At 60.6% G+C, this 18247-nt stretch overlaps 2 protein-coding genes across 7 annotated transcripts in view; one reads left to right on the top strand and one right to left on the bottom strand.

Moving 5' to 3' along the window:
- Positions 1 to 972, bottom strand: part of TRIP13 (thyroid hormone receptor interactor 13) — a 14836-nt gene extending 13864 nt beyond the window's left edge. For 2 of the 3 annotated variants that reach the window (XM_043488630.1, XM_043488631.1), the window contains exon 1: positions 623 to 853. In XM_043488630.1, coding sequence (XP_043344565.1) covers positions 623 to 714 — 92 coding nt within the window. In that variant the 5' untranslated portion in view covers positions 715 to 853. Of the gene's footprint in view, positions 1 to 622 lie in introns of all 3 variants that reach the window. The other variant, XM_043488629.1, reaches the window with a different exon arrangement.
- BRD9 (bromodomain containing 9) lies at positions 916 to 18247 on the top strand. Of its 4 annotated transcripts, none has more exons than XM_043488628.1 (16): positions 916 to 1079; positions 1760 to 1974; positions 2247 to 2379; positions 3767 to 3827; positions 4196 to 4340; positions 6146 to 6256; positions 6849 to 6961; positions 7993 to 8125; positions 9645 to 9720; positions 10275 to 10370; positions 10792 to 10924; positions 11881 to 11992; positions 13506 to 13544; positions 14686 to 14785; positions 16099 to 16266; positions 17588 to 18247. In XM_043488628.1, exons 1-16 carry the CDS (start codon positions 1028 to 1030, stop codon positions 17686 to 17688), a joined length of 1788 nt encoding a protein of 595 aa, XP_043344563.1. In that variant the 5' UTR covers positions 916 to 1027; the 3' UTR covers positions 17689 to 18247. The 4 variants fall into 4 exon arrangements, with proteins under 4 accessions (XP_043344563.1, XP_043344562.1, XP_043344559.1 ...); XM_043488627.1 differs by having other exon boundaries at positions 6846 to 6961; XM_043488624.1 differs by having other exon boundaries at positions 6828 to 6961.

Here is an 18247-nt window from a genome sequence, read left to right as displayed (position 1 = left end):
AGGGCCTGCATGGCAGTGATCCTGTACCGACTAGGGGCTGACGGTAACTGCAGGCTGTGTGACCCAGGGAAGCTGCCCAAGGACTCTGCCCAGGCCCCTCAGAGGCAGGGGGTGAAGGCGGAGTCGGTGCCACCTGGGCTGCTGGTCACCAAGCTGGAACTGCTGCGTAGGTGCCAGCCCCACAGCTGGGAAACAGCAGCAAGTCAGGGGGGAATGAAATGCCCACAGCTGGGGGCCCCAGAGGAGTTTCCCGGGCTGGGGTCCACCCTCAGCCCCTACCCACCGCGCTCGCTGCTTCCCTGAGGGCCCAGGCCCTCCAGCGGCCCCTGCGACGGTGTCCGCGCCCCAGAGCCCCCGGCACCCGGAGACCCGCCGACGCCAGCACCTCCGGGGCCCATCGTCCCGAGGGCCTGGCCGGGGAAAGGGGATGGTGGGCGAGGGTGAGGGTGACGGTGAGGGCGCAGGGGCGTTTCCCAAAACTCAGAGCCCCCGGGGCCGGCTTCGCAGGGGCTGGAGGCCGGGGTCTGGGCCGACCCTGTCAGGGCGGGTCTGCTCGGGGCGGGCTCGGGACAGGGTCCCGTCAGGTCGGAAACGGCCAAGTTCGGGCCGAGGCAGGGCTCACCTGCCGCTCCGCTGGTGCACCTCCACGTGGACCGTGGGCGCCTCGGCCACGCAGGGCAACGCCTGCTTCAGATCTCCCACAGCTTCGTCCATGGCGGTGCCGCCGCTGGGAGCCGCGGGGACCGGGCCGCCGCGTCGCCGCCGCCGCCTCGCGCAGCGCCCCGCCACCTCAGCGGCCTGGGCCCTCAGGCTGCGCCCCGCGCGCTTCAAACCTGCCGCGCGCGGCGCACCGCCCCCTGACCCGGAAGCGCCGGCGCAAGCGGGCGGGTCACTTCCGGTCGCCGCAGCCGCTTCCGGCGCGGCCGGGCGAACTCCGCGGGCGAGGCGGGAGGCGGGCGGCGGGCCGGGGCCGGCGCGTGGCGGCCGCGCTCCAGGCGGGCTCGCTGCTGCCCTGGGCGCCGCCGCTATGGGCAAGAAGCACAAGAAGCACAAGACCGAATGGCGCTCGTCGTACGAGGGTGAGGCGGCGGCGCGCTTTGTGACGCCGGGCGGGCGTTCGCGGCGGCGCGGTCCCGGGCTCGAGGGCGGGGACGCTGGCGCGCTCACCGCGCCCCGAGGACGCGGCTCTCAGGCGTCAGCCCTGCTGTCGCCTCGCCCTGGAGAAAAGTGTTGAGCATCCCTGTTCTTCGGCCGTGTTTCCTGAGGTCTCTCCCCGCAGCGAGGGCAATGAAGTGGTTTTTAACAGACCTCCTGTTTCTAAGGGGGAGCTGAGAGTGAAAAGCGCGCTGTCCTGCTCCTGGTGTCAGGGATTACGCAACGGGGGGCTGCGGCAGGGCGGGAAGGGGGCGACCCGGGGCCAGAGCTAACGGGCCGGGATTGGGCCCCGGGGCCCCAGGCGTGGTCTGGATCCTCCGACAGTGGCCTGGAGACCCCTCTTTTGGCCGGTGGAGGATAACTGGGCGGGGAGGGGAAGGAGCCCTCTACTACCGTCCGTTGCACTCACCACCATCTTTCTCTGATGGTTCTGGCAGTGCCCTGCTGCTCGCCTCAGCTCGGCTTGTCCTCCCACCTTCCCGGACCTCAGTGACCTCCCGGTGTCCCCTCACCTTGGGCTGAGGTGCCGCCTTCTGGGTAGCAGTGTGTGCTGCTGAGCGGCCTCCATGAGTGCACGCGGTGAAAGCCGCCTCTGTGTCCACAGACTATGCAGACAAGCCCTTGGAGAAGCCCCTGAAGCTGGTCCTCAAAGTTGGAGGAAGCGAAGTGACAGAACTCTCAGGGTCCGGCCATGACTCCAGTTACTACGATGACAGGTCAGACCACGAGCGGGAGAGACACAAGGAGAAGAAGAAGAAGAAAAAGAAAAAGTCAGAGAAGGAGAAGCACCTTGACGATGAAGAAAGGAGGAAACGAAAGGTGAGCGGGGGGGGGTGGGGGTGCTGGTGGACGGAGCCAGTGCTTCCTGGGCTCGGGCGGGGGTGTCCTCTCTGTGGCAGAGGACATCCTGCAGAGTCAGGGCCTCCCGTTTCTCATCTCTTGCTGGGCCCCTGTGGAGGGCCTCTGGAAGGGTGGGGTCTGCGGTGAGAAGGGTTACCGGAAGAGGCTTTTCACTCTCAGCTCCCCCTTAGAAACAGGAGGTCTGTTAAAAACCACTTCATTGCCCTCGCTGCTTTGACCCTGCCTCGTAGGAGGAGAAGAAACGGAAACGGGAGAAGGAGCACTGTGACACAGAGGGCGAGGCCGACGACTTTGACCCGGGGAAGAAGGTGGAGGTGGAACCGCCCCCTGACCGGCCCATACGAGCGTGCCGGACGCAGCCAGGCGAGTGGCGGCATTCAGAGGCGTCCTGGAGCTGTGGGGCTTGTCGTGGGGAGCAGCGGTTGGCTTTCTGCCCTTGGGCTTGGGGAGACGCCTAGGACGGAAGGAGCCACACTCTCTGTTCCAGGGCCTCACAGAGTAGCTGGGCCGGCCTGAGTTTCTTGCTGCTTGCTTTGAGCTTCTAGAGCAGGGCTTGGCCCGCCGTGGCTCCTGGCCTCTCAGCCTGAGAGCCCCCAAGAAGGTCTTCAGAGATGGGAGGAGGCCAGCACTGGCCATCAGTCGTTTGGGCCCTTACATCCCCGGGAGCTGTGCTGGCTTCAGCCGGGGAAACCTTCTGGAAAGCTCAGACCCCCACTGGTCTGTGTGGGCAGTTCCCGCAGGTTTCAGACTGTCAGGCGCCTCTGGGGGGAGGCACTCTGGCTCCGACTGGAGGTCTGACCACCACTAATTTGCTGAGGAGGGGGGAGACATTGTCTTGCGGTCATGGAGGTGGTGTTTGCTGGTTGCCCTGCTCCTGGGGAGCAGTAAGACGCAGGGCTGCTGGGCCTGCTGTGGGGCAGATGAGGTCGGCGCAGAGCAGCAGCTCAGCTGAACATGGTTGTGGAATGCCTACGGTTGCTAGTAATCACTCGCCTCATTCATACCGCCTGTTGAGCACCCTCCCTGTGTGCCTGGAAAGCCTGTGATCAGGTGTTTCTTTGGACCTCTTCTGGTCTCTCTCAACAGTGTCACCCTGGTGGCCGGAGTGAGCCAGTTCCCCCAAGGATCCTGGTTCCTCGGTGGAGAAGAGCATTTAGAACCCCGGATCTGGGGCTCTGGGTGCAGCCTTGGGGACACAGCGGGGAAGACCGTATACATACGTACTCTTGTGGAGGGAAACCTAACTGACTTCTGTGTTCACGTTTGCTGAAAACAGTGTTTTTCACGCTGTGCGCCCAGAGGTGTAGTTAATAGAGTCCTCATAAGAACCCCCATTTTGTCCCCATTTTACTAGTGAGCAGAAGCACGACCAGAGAGTTCAAGTAAAATGCTATCAGGGCATTCATTGTCAACTTCTGTTCCAAGTCTTGGTTGCATCTTCTTACTTTGTCTGGAATGTCCTAGGCCCAGGAGGGGTGGGGGCTGGGGACAGGGTGACGCGTGACAGCCCATCTTGGTAGTCTCAGAGGGGTCTTGGGGGACCACTGCTGGGTCTCTGCCCCTTTCCCCAGCTGCGCTGGGTGGGGACCATGCATGGGTCTGCTCACCTTCTCGTCCGCTTCTCATGTGAGCCTGGGACACTGGAACAGGAGATAGATTGATAAGGATCACGAAATCAGCGTTTTCTTTACGGTGAAGTGTTAGCGAGACACTTTTGTTTAATTTACTCTTTCCCTTTTTAAATCGGCAGCTGAGAACGAAAGCACGCCTATCCAGCAGTTGCTGGAGCACTTCCTCCGCCAGCTGCAGAGGTAAAGGGCGCTTCAGAGGGGCTCCTGCTGGGGGCGTCTGGGCTCTTCTCTCTGTGTGCTCCTGCTTTCGCGGTGGGGGGCAGGGGGTGGGCATGCCTGTGGGAACAGGGCTCAGAGTTCCAGGAACCCCAAGTTGGCACCAGAGGTCAAATGCCATGGGTGGGGTAATGACAGGACCCAGGACAGTGGTTTTGGAGTTTTTAGCGTATCCAAAATACCACAGTCTGAAAGAGCATAAATTTTGTTAATTTTAAGAAGCAACCTTAAATTTTGGTTAATTGCATCAGATTTTTTACTGTGAGGTGTTTTGTTCAAACACTTAGATCTTAGGGTTTTTCCAGTTTAAATAAAGATGTTTGTGTTTTCAGAAAAGATCCTCATGGATTTTTTGCTTTTCCTGTCACGGATGCAATCGCTCCTGGGTACTCGATGATAATAAAACACCCAATGGACTTCGGCACAATGAAAGACAAGATCATAGCTAACGAGTACAAGTCAGTCACGGAGTTTAAGGTAGATCATTTCACCTCCTGAAGTCTTCACCAGGAAGCTCCGTGTGTATTCATGTATACAGACCCTTCACACAGCTTTGGTTGCTTGCATTTGCAAGCTTTGTGGGTGTTTCTGTGTTGGGTTGGTGTTTTGAAAATACAGAGGTCAGTTGTGACTTTCTCCCTGTTTTGGTCTAAAAGCTAGCCCGTGTCTTGCGTGCTAGTAGACATGTGTTTCTTAAGTTAGTATTTTGGCGTAAATGGACATGTTGGGTCAAGCAAAGGTGTGTTTGATTTGACCTGCAGTGTAATTTTTCTAATGTAGCTAACTGGGAGTTTAAATTTTTTAGGATCATGGTTTTTTTCTCTTGAGTACTCTTGCTGACTCTGTTTTCCAGCACTGGCTGTGAAAGGTGAAAGCTGCTCTTTGGCATTCAGCTTCAGGGGAACTTCAGAACAGATGTTTGACAGTGTTGACAATGATGCCATTTAGAAAAAGTCGTTGTATTTCTGTCTTAGGTTCTGTTCACTTTGGCCAAGCTTGGCTTTCCTATTTTTGTTTACTGGAGAACTCACTGAAAGTGTTGGCTGACCGGTGACTGAAGGGTGGGTGGGAGAAAAGGAAAGTTTTCCTGGGCAGTTTGGGCAGGTGGGCAGGTGGTTACCTGTATCTGTGTCCTGAAGTGCACCCGTCCACCTGTGGACCCAGTCTGGTCAGCCGCCCAGTGACAAAGCTGAGATGTGAAGAGCGTCACCCTGTCCCTGAGCCTGTCACAGTTGGGACCTGCGACACAGGGGCTTTATGGCCTCAGCTCAGCCCTGGGGACACTGGCCTGGTGAGGGAAGGACCGCAGATGGCGTGCGCTACCTCAGCTGTCATTGTCATCCTGAGGTCTAACTCACCTGTCAGGTGTGCCCTGAGTAGTTTGGCTAGGGTGACAGAATACTGACATTTCAAGGCATTTACCTTTAATGTAAGTTGTTCACTTATTTTAGGGGAAAGTGTTTTTCTGATGGTACTAGAGTAACCATCTATAGGCAGAATTTTAAATTCTGTGAAAAAACTTCAGAGATAGAGGGCATGCCCACCTCTCAGTTTATCCCTCTGCTTTGCTTAAAAGAACCTGTTGTTGGTTCTTGTTGCTGTTAATGTCCGAGTTCCTTCCAAGGAGAGGGAAGGGGGCAGATCAGGAAAGAAGTGGAGGAACCAGCATTTTACTCCCGTGAAGTGTGTGTGCTACGTTCAGAAAGGATTACACAGTTCGACAAGCTTCTCATTCAGGTATTTTTGTGCAAGTGAAGACTAATGAACAGTTATGAAAACTTCTCAAAGATTTTAAAAATGATTCTTGAATTCCTCAGCCATAAAAAAGAGCGAAATGTTATCACTTGCAGCAACATGGATGAAATTAGAGGTTATACTAAGGGAAGTGAGTCAGGCAAATGTTACATGGCATCACTTACAGAGATGACACAAACGAACTTGTCTACGTAACAGAAACAGATACAGGGAACAGAGTGGTGGCTGCCGAAAGGGTGGGGTTGGGGGAGCAAACTAAGAGTTTGGGATGAACAGATACAAACGGTTCCCTACAGGGACTTACTGTATGGAACAGGGAAGTGCACTCAGTGTCTTACAATAAGCTGTAACAGAAATGAGCTGAAAACAATTTCCATAAATTAAAGGAGAGTTCTTTAAACGGGAGAGCCACATTTGCTTTCCAGTATGTTTGAGCGTTTTCCTTTGGCTTCTTTTGATAGGAATCTTGAGTCTTTTGTCATCTGTGTGGTGTTCCACACCTGGTGAATCGTCTCTTTTCTCTTCAGGCAGATTTCAAGCTGATGTGTGACAACGCGATGACGTACAACAGGCCGGACACTGTGTACTACAAGTTGGCCAAGAAGATCCTGCACGCCGGCTTCAAGATGATGAGCAAAGTAAGGGGCCTCCGGCGGCGAGCGCGGGGCTGCGGCTGAGTGCCGCCTCCTCCTGGCTCTCACGCCTGAACGGGAGCTCACAGCGAATGCCATGCTCCGTCCACGCACCCCTGGCCACGGCACGGGCCCTCTGCTCTAGGGAGCCCCCAGCCAGCTGCCCTTGTGAGCACGCCCCTCCTCCAGACACGCCCCCCTCTGCACCCAGCCGGCTCGGGGCCGGAGTTCCAGATGCTTGGGTCTAGCTGCCTTGCGGCCTGCCTTGCGGGTTCCTCTTGTGTGGCTACCTCCCGGAGCGCAGCGCCCCACCCCCAGCCCCGGGGCCCCCTCTGTCCCGTGAGCCAGGCTGCATGCGCCACGTGTCTAGGACCAGTGCGGGCCTCACCAGCCTCGGGGGCCGTGCCCTGCCGCTCCCTGCCCCCGGAGGGTCAGCCGCCAGGCCGGGCGAGGCTGCGCCGCCCCTCCCCTCGCCTCGTCGGTGCCGTGGCTGGAGGGAGAGGTCGAGCCGCTGCTCTGTGCTTTCTGGTTCCAGGAGCGGCTCTTAGCTCTGAAGCGCAGCATGTCGTTTATGCAGGACATGGATTTCTCTCAGCAGGCGGCTCTTCTGGGCAACGAAGACACGGCTGCCGAGGAGCCTGTCCCCGAAGTCGTGCCCGTGCACGTAGAGACAGCCAAGAAGTCCAAGCGGCCGAGTAGAGAAGTCATCAGGTAGAGCCGCCAGCCTGCCTGGCTCTGCGGGCGCTGACGTCCTCGCTGCTGGCAGGGTCCGCGTCCCAGCCCAGCTTGCTCACGGCAGCTGGGATGGAGCCTGCAGCCCGTGTTCACACAGAAGCAACCCTCCTCCCTGCCTGGTCGAGAGTGCGGTGGCTGTGGTGGCGGTCACCATCCTGCTAGGACTGTCAGCAGGCCCTGGGGTCGGTCGTGAGGGGCGCAGTTCTCCACTCTGCGGCCGGCGCTCCCCATGTGCTGGCGCAGCAACGGGTCCTATAGGAAAGTCACGGCCACCCCAGCAGGTGTCGGGGGCACGGCCTGAGCCACCCTCGCGGGCCACGCTCTGTCCCGGGTGTGGCTTGCCAGGCCTGCTGCCCGGGCGCTGCTGTTACCACGTCCTGTGAATTCTTGTTGGCCCTTCACTCCTGAGGGTCCCCTCTCTGCAGGACTCGCGCTGGTGGCCGGAGCTCCCTGTCCCAGGCTCGGGGGCTCTGTTGTGGATGACAGCTCGGGTCAGAGTGGATAGGGGCCTGTCTTCAGGCTCCTGCTTCTGTAGTTAGGGGCTGGCTGTGAGGGGGCTTCCCAAAGGCTCGGGACCCCAGAGGGCTCGCCCCCGACTCCTTGGAGAGGTTCCACCACTGTTTCCAGAGACTTGCACGAGGGGACCACCTCCCTCGGGTGCTGGCAGCTGCCCCTCTTGCCTTTGCCGTCTCGGGGCGCTCTGGGGTCTGGGGGCTGCTCTCAGCCTGCGCTCACTGCCAGCGCCCCGACCCTGCATGGAATCACTGCCACTGTCGGTCCAGTGCTTGAGTGACGCTGTTGCCAGTGAGGCTCCTGTTGCCCGTAGAGCCACCGGAAGGAGGGGCCGAGACCCGAGGGGCCTGCTTGGCTGGTGTCCGCACACCGTAGCCGGTGGAGGTTTAGGAGCAGAAGGAAGGGTGTGAAGCATGCCCTGTGCCCCCTGCCGTCGCCTGGCGTGCTGGCCGCCGGGAGGGCAGGTGTGACTCGTGCGTGTCCCCGCCTCACAGCTGCGTGTTCGAGCCGGAGGGGAATGCCTGCAGCCTGACGGACAGCACCGCGGAGGAGCATGTGCTGGCGCTGGTGGAGCACGCAGCCGACGAGGCCCGGGACAGGATCAGCCGGCTGGTGCCTGGCGGCAAGGTAGTGCCCTGGGGGCGGCCATGTCATCTGCCCGGTGCTGGCCTGTCGGCACGCCCGAGCGCTAGCGGACGTTGCCGGTGTCTGGCCGGAGCGCTGCCGTGTCCTGCTGCCATTGTCGCCAGAGGGGTTAGCGCCTGGTCCCCTTCGCTGCCGCGGCTGGCAGACCATCTCCTGGGGGCGGGAGTGGCAGGTGGTGTGCAGGCCGCTGGCTGGCAGAGGGTTACACTCTGTTTCCAGGCCGGCGCCGAGCCCGCCCTGCCTCTCCACAGTGGCGCGTCCTTTCTGCGTTCTCGGTGTCTGCGCCTCTGCAGTCTCCATGGGTCTAACCAGGCGTGAGCCGGTCCCCACGAGGGCCCACCCTGCTCTGCACAACGCCTCTCTTGACACAGAGGCGTCTGGTAGGCATGTGGGAATCACGTGGGCGAGTGGCTTTAGGCTTCCTGGTGACTGTTAGCAAGGAAAGACCAAAGTTAGTTAACCCTGGTGTTTTGTTTGACCTGGTGTGTCTTACGTTTTATTTTCACACAGCGTGTGTGGAAACCTACTTGAACTTTCTATCTATACCAAGTTTGCAGAGGGTATGTTGGGTTTTACATAAAGAACCATGAAGTGGTCACAGTCGCAGTTGGGATGTGTCCGGTTATATAAGACACATCACGTCTTTTGTCTCCTGTTTCCTGCTGGTTTGCACGCGCCTGCTGTAAGGTGTGAGGTCCCCGTGTGGTCACATGCTGCGGTGGCTCCTCGGCCCCGGAGCCAGCGTTTCCACACTGAGCTCTGATTCCTCGCAGACCAGGGCGTCCATCCTGTCTGGGCGGGGGTGCACAGTGCTGGGATGGCCACCTCCGTCTGTGCAGCCTGCCCTGATTTCTTGTTCACCAAAGGCCGTGTGCTCACACTAAAACCTCCAGGTCTGCCCGCACCTGTGGGTCCTCTGCTCCTTGCGAGTTCGTGGCTGCAGCGAGGAACCTCCTGCCGTCGCCCGCGTCCCATCCCTGGGCTCCCCTGCACCATCGCATGGGGCTGCTCCTGGCCTGGGCCGCCCTGGCCTGTGAACGGCGCTGTTCCGGGTGGAGCTTGGTTTAGACGGAGGCAGGCTCCGTGTGTGTGGAGGTGGGGCCTCTGGTCTCCTTGACCAGGCCCTGCCCCAGCTCTCATTGGTCAGGCTTCTGGCTCTTGGAAAAGGCTGTTTGGGGAGTGTTGTGTCCTCGAAGCTCCTGGTCACAAGGGTGCTAGGAGCCCAGCTCAGCAGCTCCTCCGTGGCACGCGTGTGCCCGGGGTCATGTGCTGACGGCACGGGGTGTGTCTGTGGTCTCTGGGGGACAGGGAGCTCTGTGGCCATTCAGGGTTTACTCGGGACAGGCTGTCCTCAGAGGCTGTGGTTCTCCTGGCCCCTCAAGGGAGCCCTGCTTCGGGGGAGCCGTGGGCAGGGGGTTGGGGGTGCGGGGGGCCTCAAGGCCACGGTGGTTGGGGGTGCGGGGGGGTTGGGGGCACAGGCACTCAGGCTGCTGTCTTGCAGATGGGCTACCTGAAGAAGAGCGGGGACGGCAGTCTGCTCTACAGCGTGGTCAACACGGCCGGGCTGGACACCGACGGTGCGTGCCCGCTCCCCCACCCTGTCCCGTTTGCTGACCGGCCCGCCTGAGGGCCTGCTGTTCCTTGCTGACGTGTAGATGAGGCATGTCCATTGCCCACGTGGCAGGATGCAAGTGTGGTCAGGAGTCCTCCGTGGGTGTGGAGGGCAGGTGCTGACCACTTTAATCGTCAGCTGGAGTGAATCGTAGTGTTCTCAATAAAAGAGAACAGGCAAGCTGGTCCTGCTGTGAACGCGAGATTGAGGCTCTGACGGGGACGTGGAGTCCTCTCAGGCCCCAGTCCCCATGGGAACCACCCGCAGGCCTCTTGGGAGGTGGAGGCGACCGTGTCTCGGAGGTGGGGCCTGTGGCATGGGGTTGGGGTTGTGTTGCCATGTGGTGGGCCGACCGCTGGCCTTCCACTGTGAAACTGCGGGCAGCCAAGGTTTGAGAGGGGCTGCCGGCTGTGTAGACCCAAATTCAGGTGGTCCCGGGGGCCCCACGCTGCACTCCCACATGCCGCCGCTACTGCCTGCGGCCGGGGGCCGCCTGCTCACGGCTCTGGTCCCTTGCAGAGGAAGAGACCCACCCGGTGGACCTGAGTTCATTGTCCAGCAAGCTACTGCCCGGCTTCACCACGCTGGGCTTCCGGGAGGAACGGAGGAGCCGAGGTGAGACCCCACCCCCCTCCACCCAGCGGCTGCTGTGTCAGGCCTGGCTCTGGGTCCCATCGTGCTCGGGGGTCCCGGGAGGTGCGGGAGCTGGAGCCCAGCGGGCAGGCCCCGCCTCCGCGTCTGCCAGGGTCAGGGCTCCTCCCTGCGCTCGGCGGCTCTCCGCATGGTGGTCCAGTGACGCCACTTAAACTTCCTCCAACAAACGATTCCTCCACTTGGGAGTCATGACACTGTAGGCATTGGAGAGACCCACGCCTGGAGGTTCCTGAGAACATGGTGCTGGGTGCAGGGGGCACGTGGGCTCCACGTGGGGCTCTGGTTGGTCGGCCTCCGCGGGCCTCCGCGGTCCCCGGGAGACGTGGCCTGTGCGCGGCCCATGTGTCTGTGTGCCTCACCTCGGCCTCTGCACCCCCCCCAGTCACCTTCCTCTCCAGCGCCAGCACTGCGCTCTCCACGCACAACAACTCCGTGTTTGGTGACTTGAAGGCTGACGAGGTGGAGCTGCTGTACTCGGCCTACGGAGACGAGACTGGCGTGCAGTGCGCACTGAGGTGGGTGGGGGCCAGTCAGCGTCTGTGGCGGGCAGGAGAGCGTGGGTTCCTGGCTGCAGGCCGTGGTTGTGTTCAGTAAAATGACTGTGGCCTCTGCCGGCGGCCTCGAAGCTCAGGTAACTGGACCAGGTTTTTAAGGGGATGATGGTCCAGGCCAGAGCCTGCTGTGACCCATCGTGCTCCAGGAAGAGCCAGGGTCACGGCCGTCCAGGGGTTCTCTATTACAGAACTGCAGAAATGGCGTCTCCCCATATTAGGTGTTTGTCTTACTCCAAAAACAACGTGGAGTGTGTTTGAAGAACACACAGGAATCAGTTAGCCTCTAACACAGTAAACGAATAGCTGACCCCAGTGTTTGTGCGAAAACAGAATTAAAGGAGAAAAACCAAGAGGAAGGTGTGGTGGTGGAGGGTGGCCTCCCAGGTGGTGACCCTGTGTCGCCCTGCCCCAGCGCGTGGCTCTGGGGTCCACTGCCCTTGGTCCAGGCAGCCGGACGCTGGGTGCGGAGTCAGGCCCACAGCCGTGTGAAGGCTTTGCCGTCAGGGCCCCTTCAGGCCTTGGCCTGGCTGTGTTGCTCGGGCTGTGGCTCTGCTCCCGGCTTCTGTTCTCAACTTGTGGCCTCTGTTTTAAACTCGTTAGTCTGGTTTGGGATTGTCTCACTTCCTTATGGTCCAAAATGACCCCAGAGGTGCTCCCAGCCCACCCAGTGCTTTCTCCTTAATCTCCTTGTGTTTCTGAGCCCAAAACAGACATGAGTGCTCTCATAAAAGTCAGCGTAAGGGACTTAGGTGTGCAGATGCCTCGTTCTTTGCTTTGCTTTGCCTTTACCTTTCTTGTTTTGGGGTCGCTCTGAGTGTGGTCCAGCCCCCACCCACCCCATCTGGACCTCGGGGGTGGGCAGCCAGGGCAGGAGGGTGAGGAACGCAGGTCCCAGCCTGCTCTCGCGGCCCCTCCAGCCTGCAGGAGTTTGTGAAAGATGCCGGGAGCTACAGCAAGAAGCTGGTAGACGACCTTCTGGACCAGATCACAGGCGGGGACCACTCGCGGATGCTCTTCCGGCTGAGGCAGGTGGGCGCTGGGCTCACGTGTGAGGTCATGGGGCTGTTCTCCCCACGGGTTGACTTCAGTCATTACTTTCCAGGGAAGCCTTGGAAGGGTGCCCTCATCTGGCACCTGCTCTTCACCCCTCTTAGACCCGCCCGTCTTCCTCAACTGTCACCTTCCATTGTCCTGAAAAATGTCCTTTTACCTTAAAGGACAGATTTGCTGGCAGCAAACTTACTGAACTTTCTCTTTATCTGAAAGCTGTCTTCATTTTACCTTTGTTTTTGATACTCGTCTTCCTGGTGTGGATGCCTAGATTGACATTTTAGCCTCTTTGTAGAGTGATGTCTGACTCGTCTTGTGTCTGAGAAAGTGTCTGCAGTCACTTTTATTTTTATTTTCCATTTGTAGTATGTATTTTTTGGTCAAGATCAGGATTGGTGAACTTTGGCCCGTTAACAATGTTTTTTTTACAGATTTTGAGTGTTTTAGAAAATAGAAATTGTGTGTGACCACAAAGCCTGAAATGTTTCCTCCCCAGCCATTTTGAGTTTCTTTTTGTATACAGTACTAGGGAAACGTTTTAATTTCATTCTTTCACATGTAACACTCCACTTTTTCCAGCACTACTTATGGAATAGACTCTCCTCTTGCACTGGAAGAATTAATATTGTTAAAGTGGTTATACTCTCCAAGGCAAGTCATAGGTATAGTGCAGTCACTATCAAAACATCAATGGCATTTTTAAAAAAATTAGAACAAATGATTTTAAAGTTTACGTGGAGGCACCGGAGACCCCAAGTAGCCGAAGCAGTCTTGAGAAAGCGCCGGGGGTCTCCCTCCTGCAGGTTTCAGCCTGTACTGCTGAGCTACCGTCATCAGAGCCGTGTGGTGCCTGCACTGAACTAGGTGTGCAGACAAGGGGGCAGAATCGGGAGCCCAGAAGTAAACCCGGGAGCGCACGGCCAGCTTAGGACAGAGGAGGCGAGAACGGTCTTATCGCTTTACTGAATGTGAACTGTTCAGAGCGGCACAGCTTCAGACCCTTGTCGTTTAGTCTCTGTCGTGTCCGACTCTGCGACCCCATGGACTGCAGCCCGCTAGGCTCCTCTGTCGTCCACTGTCCCCTGGAGTTTGCTCAGACTCAATTCTGTTGAGTCGGTGATGCCATCCAACCATCTCCTCTGCTGGTCTCAGCAGCCCCCCACCCCCCGCCCCTGGTCAGCCGTCCTCCAGGTGAAGCCCTGGGGGGCCAGTGTCTGACTGCCCACCTCTGTTCCCACCCCTGGGGCTGAGGATGCAGCCTGGGGGCTCTCACTCCTTCACGGCCATCTCGCCCCGGGTGGTCTCATGGGTGCCCAGCCCACCGGGGGTCTCAGCTGGCAGGCGCTGCGGCAGCCTCGCTCTGGCTACAGCCTGTGAGGCCCGCTCAGGTCACGGTGGGCCTGTCCCACCTCGTGGGTGAGAGAGATGGTAAGCGGGTGTGCTCCTGGGTGCATCTGCTGAGAGACTGGCTCCTGTCTGTGATTCTTTGTAGAGAAGAAGCGTTCCGATGAAGCCTCCAGATGAAGTGAAGGTGGGTTCCGTGGACAAGTTACAGACAGTAAAAACCAAGTGGTGCAGGTCCCCATGAGGATGTTGTGTGTGGCCTTTGAGACAGCGCCGGTGAGAGGAGCTTCAGTCCCTTTACTGAGGAGGAAAGCGAGATGGTCTGATCTCAGCCCGCCCGTGGTGACCTGGCCTAAGGGTGTGGCGGGGCTCCTCCCGGGGTGGGCTCACTGGTGGGCGTGGGTGGCCAGCAGGAACGGCCCGGGGCCTCGCCAGCCCAAGGACACGGTCCTCCGTGGCCTTTGCCCCGTCTGCAGTGACCTGGAGCGTGTTTGGCCCCAGCTCTGAAACCACCCGTATGGGCAGGCACTGGGATGGGGCAGGGTGCGGGGGCCTGGGCTGTGGGGGTCACTCAGCCTCCATGACGGGGGCCTCACAAGGCAGAGGTCAGGTGCCTGTCAGATGGGGCCCTTTGAACGGAGAATTGGGGAGGGTGCTGTCCGAGGACATGCCTCCCCAGATGCACAGGGTGGCCTGGTGTCTGCTTGGTCTCTGTGCTGTGTGACACGTGTGGCCTTGGGCGCTGCCCTGCACGGCCCGCGAGGACCTGGGGAGGGCTGCAGCCGTCTGAGCAGGGACCCCACTCCCACCCCGACCCGGCCCCCCAGCAGGGCTTCCGTGGGTCAGCCCAGAGGAGGCGAGGACCTGGGGCGGGCTGCAGCTGCCGGAGCAAGGACCACCCCCGCGCCTGCCCTGGCCCCACAGCAGGGCCTCTCAGGCTCAGCCTAGAGGAGGCGAGGACCTGCCGTGATGTCTGTTGAGTTCCTGAAAGGCAGCCTGATCTCGAGTCCTGGGTGTCTCCCCAGAGTCTCCTCAGTGCCTGTGGGTCCCCAGGGACCTCCCCAGAGGACCCCCCCGCCCCCGCCAGCACCTGCAGGTCTCTCCACAGTCCCCCTAGCGCCCATGGGTGCCCGGGGACCAGTACCCTCCCGGCTGCCCCAGGTAGAATCTTCCTCTGGGGAGCCCAGGCCCTGTCGTCCGTGGGCCGGGCTCCGCCTGTCTGTGGACTCCTCGCGTGTATGGGATGCAGCTGGCCCAGCCTCTGTGCCCTGGGTGGTGGGCAGCAGCTCGCTGCCTCTTCTCTGTCTCACGTGGCTTGTCTCCCGTAGGCTGGGGACCCTCTCGGGGACGGGGGCTCCACACTGGACTTCATGGCCATGAAGCCCTACTCAGATGTTTCCCTGGACATCTCCGTGCTTGGCTGTCTGGGTAGGTTGTGCCAGGCGCTGTGTTGTGCCTGCTGCTAGGAGGGTGTCTCGGCCCAGCCTATGGGCCCCAGAATGAAGACCCCCACCCACCCACCCCCCACCTGTCCCCAGGAACCCCCTCACCCCCTGTCCTCAGGACCCCCACCCCCTGTCTTTAGGAACCCCCACCCCCCATCCTCAGGACCCTCCACCCCCCTTCGTTAGGACCCCCAGTGGCTCCCAGTTGGGCTCGCCAGGCTTTCCTCTCTGACCTCCGGCCCCATCCCTGGGTCCCCTGGTCCGGTGGGCAGTGGGGAGCTCCTGCCGTGCTCGCCACCATCACGCTGTGTGCCCCAGCCCACCCCGACCCCCAGGAGGGCCCTCTGCCCTCCGCCCTGCGTGTGGGCCCGGCCCTTCAGACCTGCGGACACCTGGAGTCTGCAGTGGTCATGCTTGTGGCTTGTCCCAGCGGAAAGACAGACCGGGGTCCTCCAGGGAGGCGTGCTGGGGGAGGAGGTGCTGCGGGAACCAGCGTCAGTTTGCAGAGCTCTGTTCCCACAGAGTCCCTGGCAGCAAGCGTGACCCCTGGGCACCCTCTGTCGGGCACGTCCCCAGGCCCCAGGCGCACAGCAGGCAGGGGTCCGGCAGGAAGCTCACTGTGGGCCCGGTGGCCCCTCTCGCTCGGGTGCAGCCAAGGGCCGCCCTGCCTCCGACCGGCTCTCCCTCCGCCAAGGCTGCCGTCTCCCCCTCTTTCTCTCAGTAGTGGGGTTGTCACCAGCCCCGTTTGCTCTTTTTTGGGTCTGTTCTTAGGCTGCCTGTCTTTGCTGCGCCCGGGGCCGGGAGTTTTTCTTGAACGTGGGGAGTCTGACTGTAGTTTGTCCCGCGCTCACCTGGGCCTGATCCTGCCCGTCTCCCTCGGGGCATTTTTTCTCCGCTGGTTTCCAGCCGGGGCGGACATGGCCCTGCAGGTGCCGACTTATTGGCTCCCTAGCTTTTCCTGCATCTCCCCTCTCTCCTCCCTTCATGTGTGTTTTGCCTTCTGAGTGTGCAGTGAGTCCTGGTCGCCGCCTCTGTCTCGTTTGCGATGTCCCCTGGGGCTGTTCCTGCCTGCTCCGGTGCCGTCTGATGTGGGTGTTCTCACCTCCCCAGGGCGGGGAGCCGCTCGGTGCGGGGGAACGCGGCCCCACCGTTAGGGGCAGGGTCCCGCTGGCCCTTCGGGGGCGCGGCCTGTTGTTGGGCGCGCATCACTCCCCCCGCGAGGCGCCTCACGCAGCGCGGGCCCAGCAGGGCAGTGGTGGCCTGAGCCTGGCCCAGCCCCGTCGTCCGTGTCTGCAGGGAAGGTAAAGAAGGAGCTGGACCCCGAGGACGGGCACCTGAGCCTGGACGAGACGACGAAGCTCCTTCAGGACCTGCAGGAGGCGCAGGCGGAGCGCGGGGGCTCGCGGCCCTCGTCCAACCTCAGCTCACTGTCCAATGCCTCTGACCGGGACCAGCACCATCTGGGTGAGGCCCACCGCGCACCGGATGTGGGCGCCCCTGGGGGAGCCGGTAGGGCAGGAGCAGCAGGCTGGGCCGGGTCCAGGGGCGCTGCAGGCCCCCACAGGGACTCTGGTCGGGCAGCTGCACTGAAGGAGGGGTTTGGGTGGAACTCAGTCTTGTGAACCTGGGGGTTTGGCCTGAAGATGAAACTGGGTCCATGTCGGGAGGAGCCCCTGCCGGTCACGTCCAGGCCATGGACGCCACAGTGTCATTGAGGAGGGAACGTTGGCTTCTTCCTGCTTCTGGTCCTGAAGCAGCGAGGGCAGCACTGTGCACCTGCGGGGCCCTCAGTTGGCGAGGGGGTGGGGGGGGCACGGGACCTCGGAGCCCTCAGATGGGGGGTCATGGGACAGACCTCAGGGTCCTTGGTGTTGGGGGGGAATGGGACAGACTACGCGGTCCTCGATGGGAGGGGCACACCGCCATCCTTGGTTGGGAGCCGCCATTGGCACGTGAGGGTGGGTGGGTGGTGGGTTTCGACCCCGCCAGGACGGGAGCGGACATCGTCTGCTGGCCCCTTGAGCATGCTGTTCATGTTCTCACGTTCCTGCGTCAGCTCCAGACACAAGCCTTGAACTTCCCTTTCTGCATGTCTTGACGTTTGGGGGAGGGGAGCGGAGCTGCAGACGATTGACTGAAGCTGCCCAAGTAGAGGACCAGCATTTTGGTCCCGTTAACCTGGTGATAAAAGCCTGTGAAGAGGTTCCAGGTGACTCTGGGGTGGCTCCCAGCAATGAGGATCCCAAGGTCCTGGGGGACTCAGGGTGACGCTGGGGCTCCTCGGGGTCTGGGGGTATCTGAGGAACCCGATGGGGTCCTGGTGGACTCATGGTGACGCTGGGACTTCTTGGGGTCTGGGGGTGTCTGAAGACCCTGAGGTTCTGATGGACTCAGGGTGACGCAGGGGCTCCTCAGGGTCTGGGGGTGTCTGAAGACCCTCAGGCTCTGATGGACTTAGGGTGACCCTGGATCTCCTTGAGGTCTGGGCTGTCTGAGGATCCCAAGGTCCTGGGGGACTCAGGGTGACCCTGGGGCTCCTCGGTGTCTGGGGGTGTCCGAGGACCCCCAGCCCAGGAGCTGCCTTCCTGCAGGATTGACAGCCCTGCTGTGTGGAGGCTCGGCCACCCCCTCCCTGGGGCCCTTGGGTGGTCTCTGCCGTGAGTCCAGGGCTCTGGCTGAGCCGTGGGCTCAGTTGGCCGCAGCCCCAGGACACGTGTCCAGCCGGGCCTCCTGGGCGGAGTGGGGTTAAGCGCTGGGCTGATGTGTCCCCCTCCCGTCACTGCAGGGAGCCCTTCTCGCCTCAGCGTTGGGGAGCAGCAGGAGGCAGCCCACGACCCGTATGAGTTCCTGCAGTCTCCGGAGCCTGCGGCCTCCACAAAGGCCTAGCCTGCAGGCGGTCTTGGTGGTTTTGTGCTTCTCAGTTTTTATTTGCATGTACAGAGTTTTTGTCATGAGACAAAAACTTCATCTTGTCCCCTTCGGCCTGCGGGAGCAGCCCCGGGGAGCTGGTGAGTTGTCTGCGATCATGCCGGCTGCACTCGGATGCGGGGTGTCCATGGACAGCCCTGTGCATCCCGGAGTGGACATCACTGATAAAGGGTGTGTGAGCAGATTCTGTGAAGCCGGCGTGGTCTGTCTCTGGGCTGCTAGGTGGCGGGGACGTCCCTCTCGGTGCCCATGTAAACACACTGTTCAGTCTGCATCTTCGGGGAGCGGACGTGGGTGAGTCCTGTGTGTACCCCACCCCACCGAGCCCACGTCCCCACACTTCTGGGGCAGGTCATGGGGGGTGCCACGTGGGGAGCTCTGCTGGGCGGTGGGCCGTCTTGTGACTGCAGCTGTGGATCACGTGTCGGAAATCGCTTTGTTCTGGATGTGTTTACTGGATGTCTGTCTGTATCTGCAGATTGTAAATACAGATCTTAATAAAAAGAAACACAGTGTC

This window comes from Cervus canadensis, chromosome 16, assembly GCF_019320065.1.
Source record: "Cervus canadensis isolate Bull #8, Minnesota chromosome 16, ASM1932006v1, whole genome shotgun sequence".
Taxonomy (NCBI): Eukaryota; Metazoa; Chordata; class Mammalia; order Artiodactyla; family Cervidae; genus Cervus; species Cervus canadensis.
The sequence above is the reverse complement of the archived record's forward strand: the minus strand, read 5'-3'. Positions and strand labels throughout refer to the sequence as shown.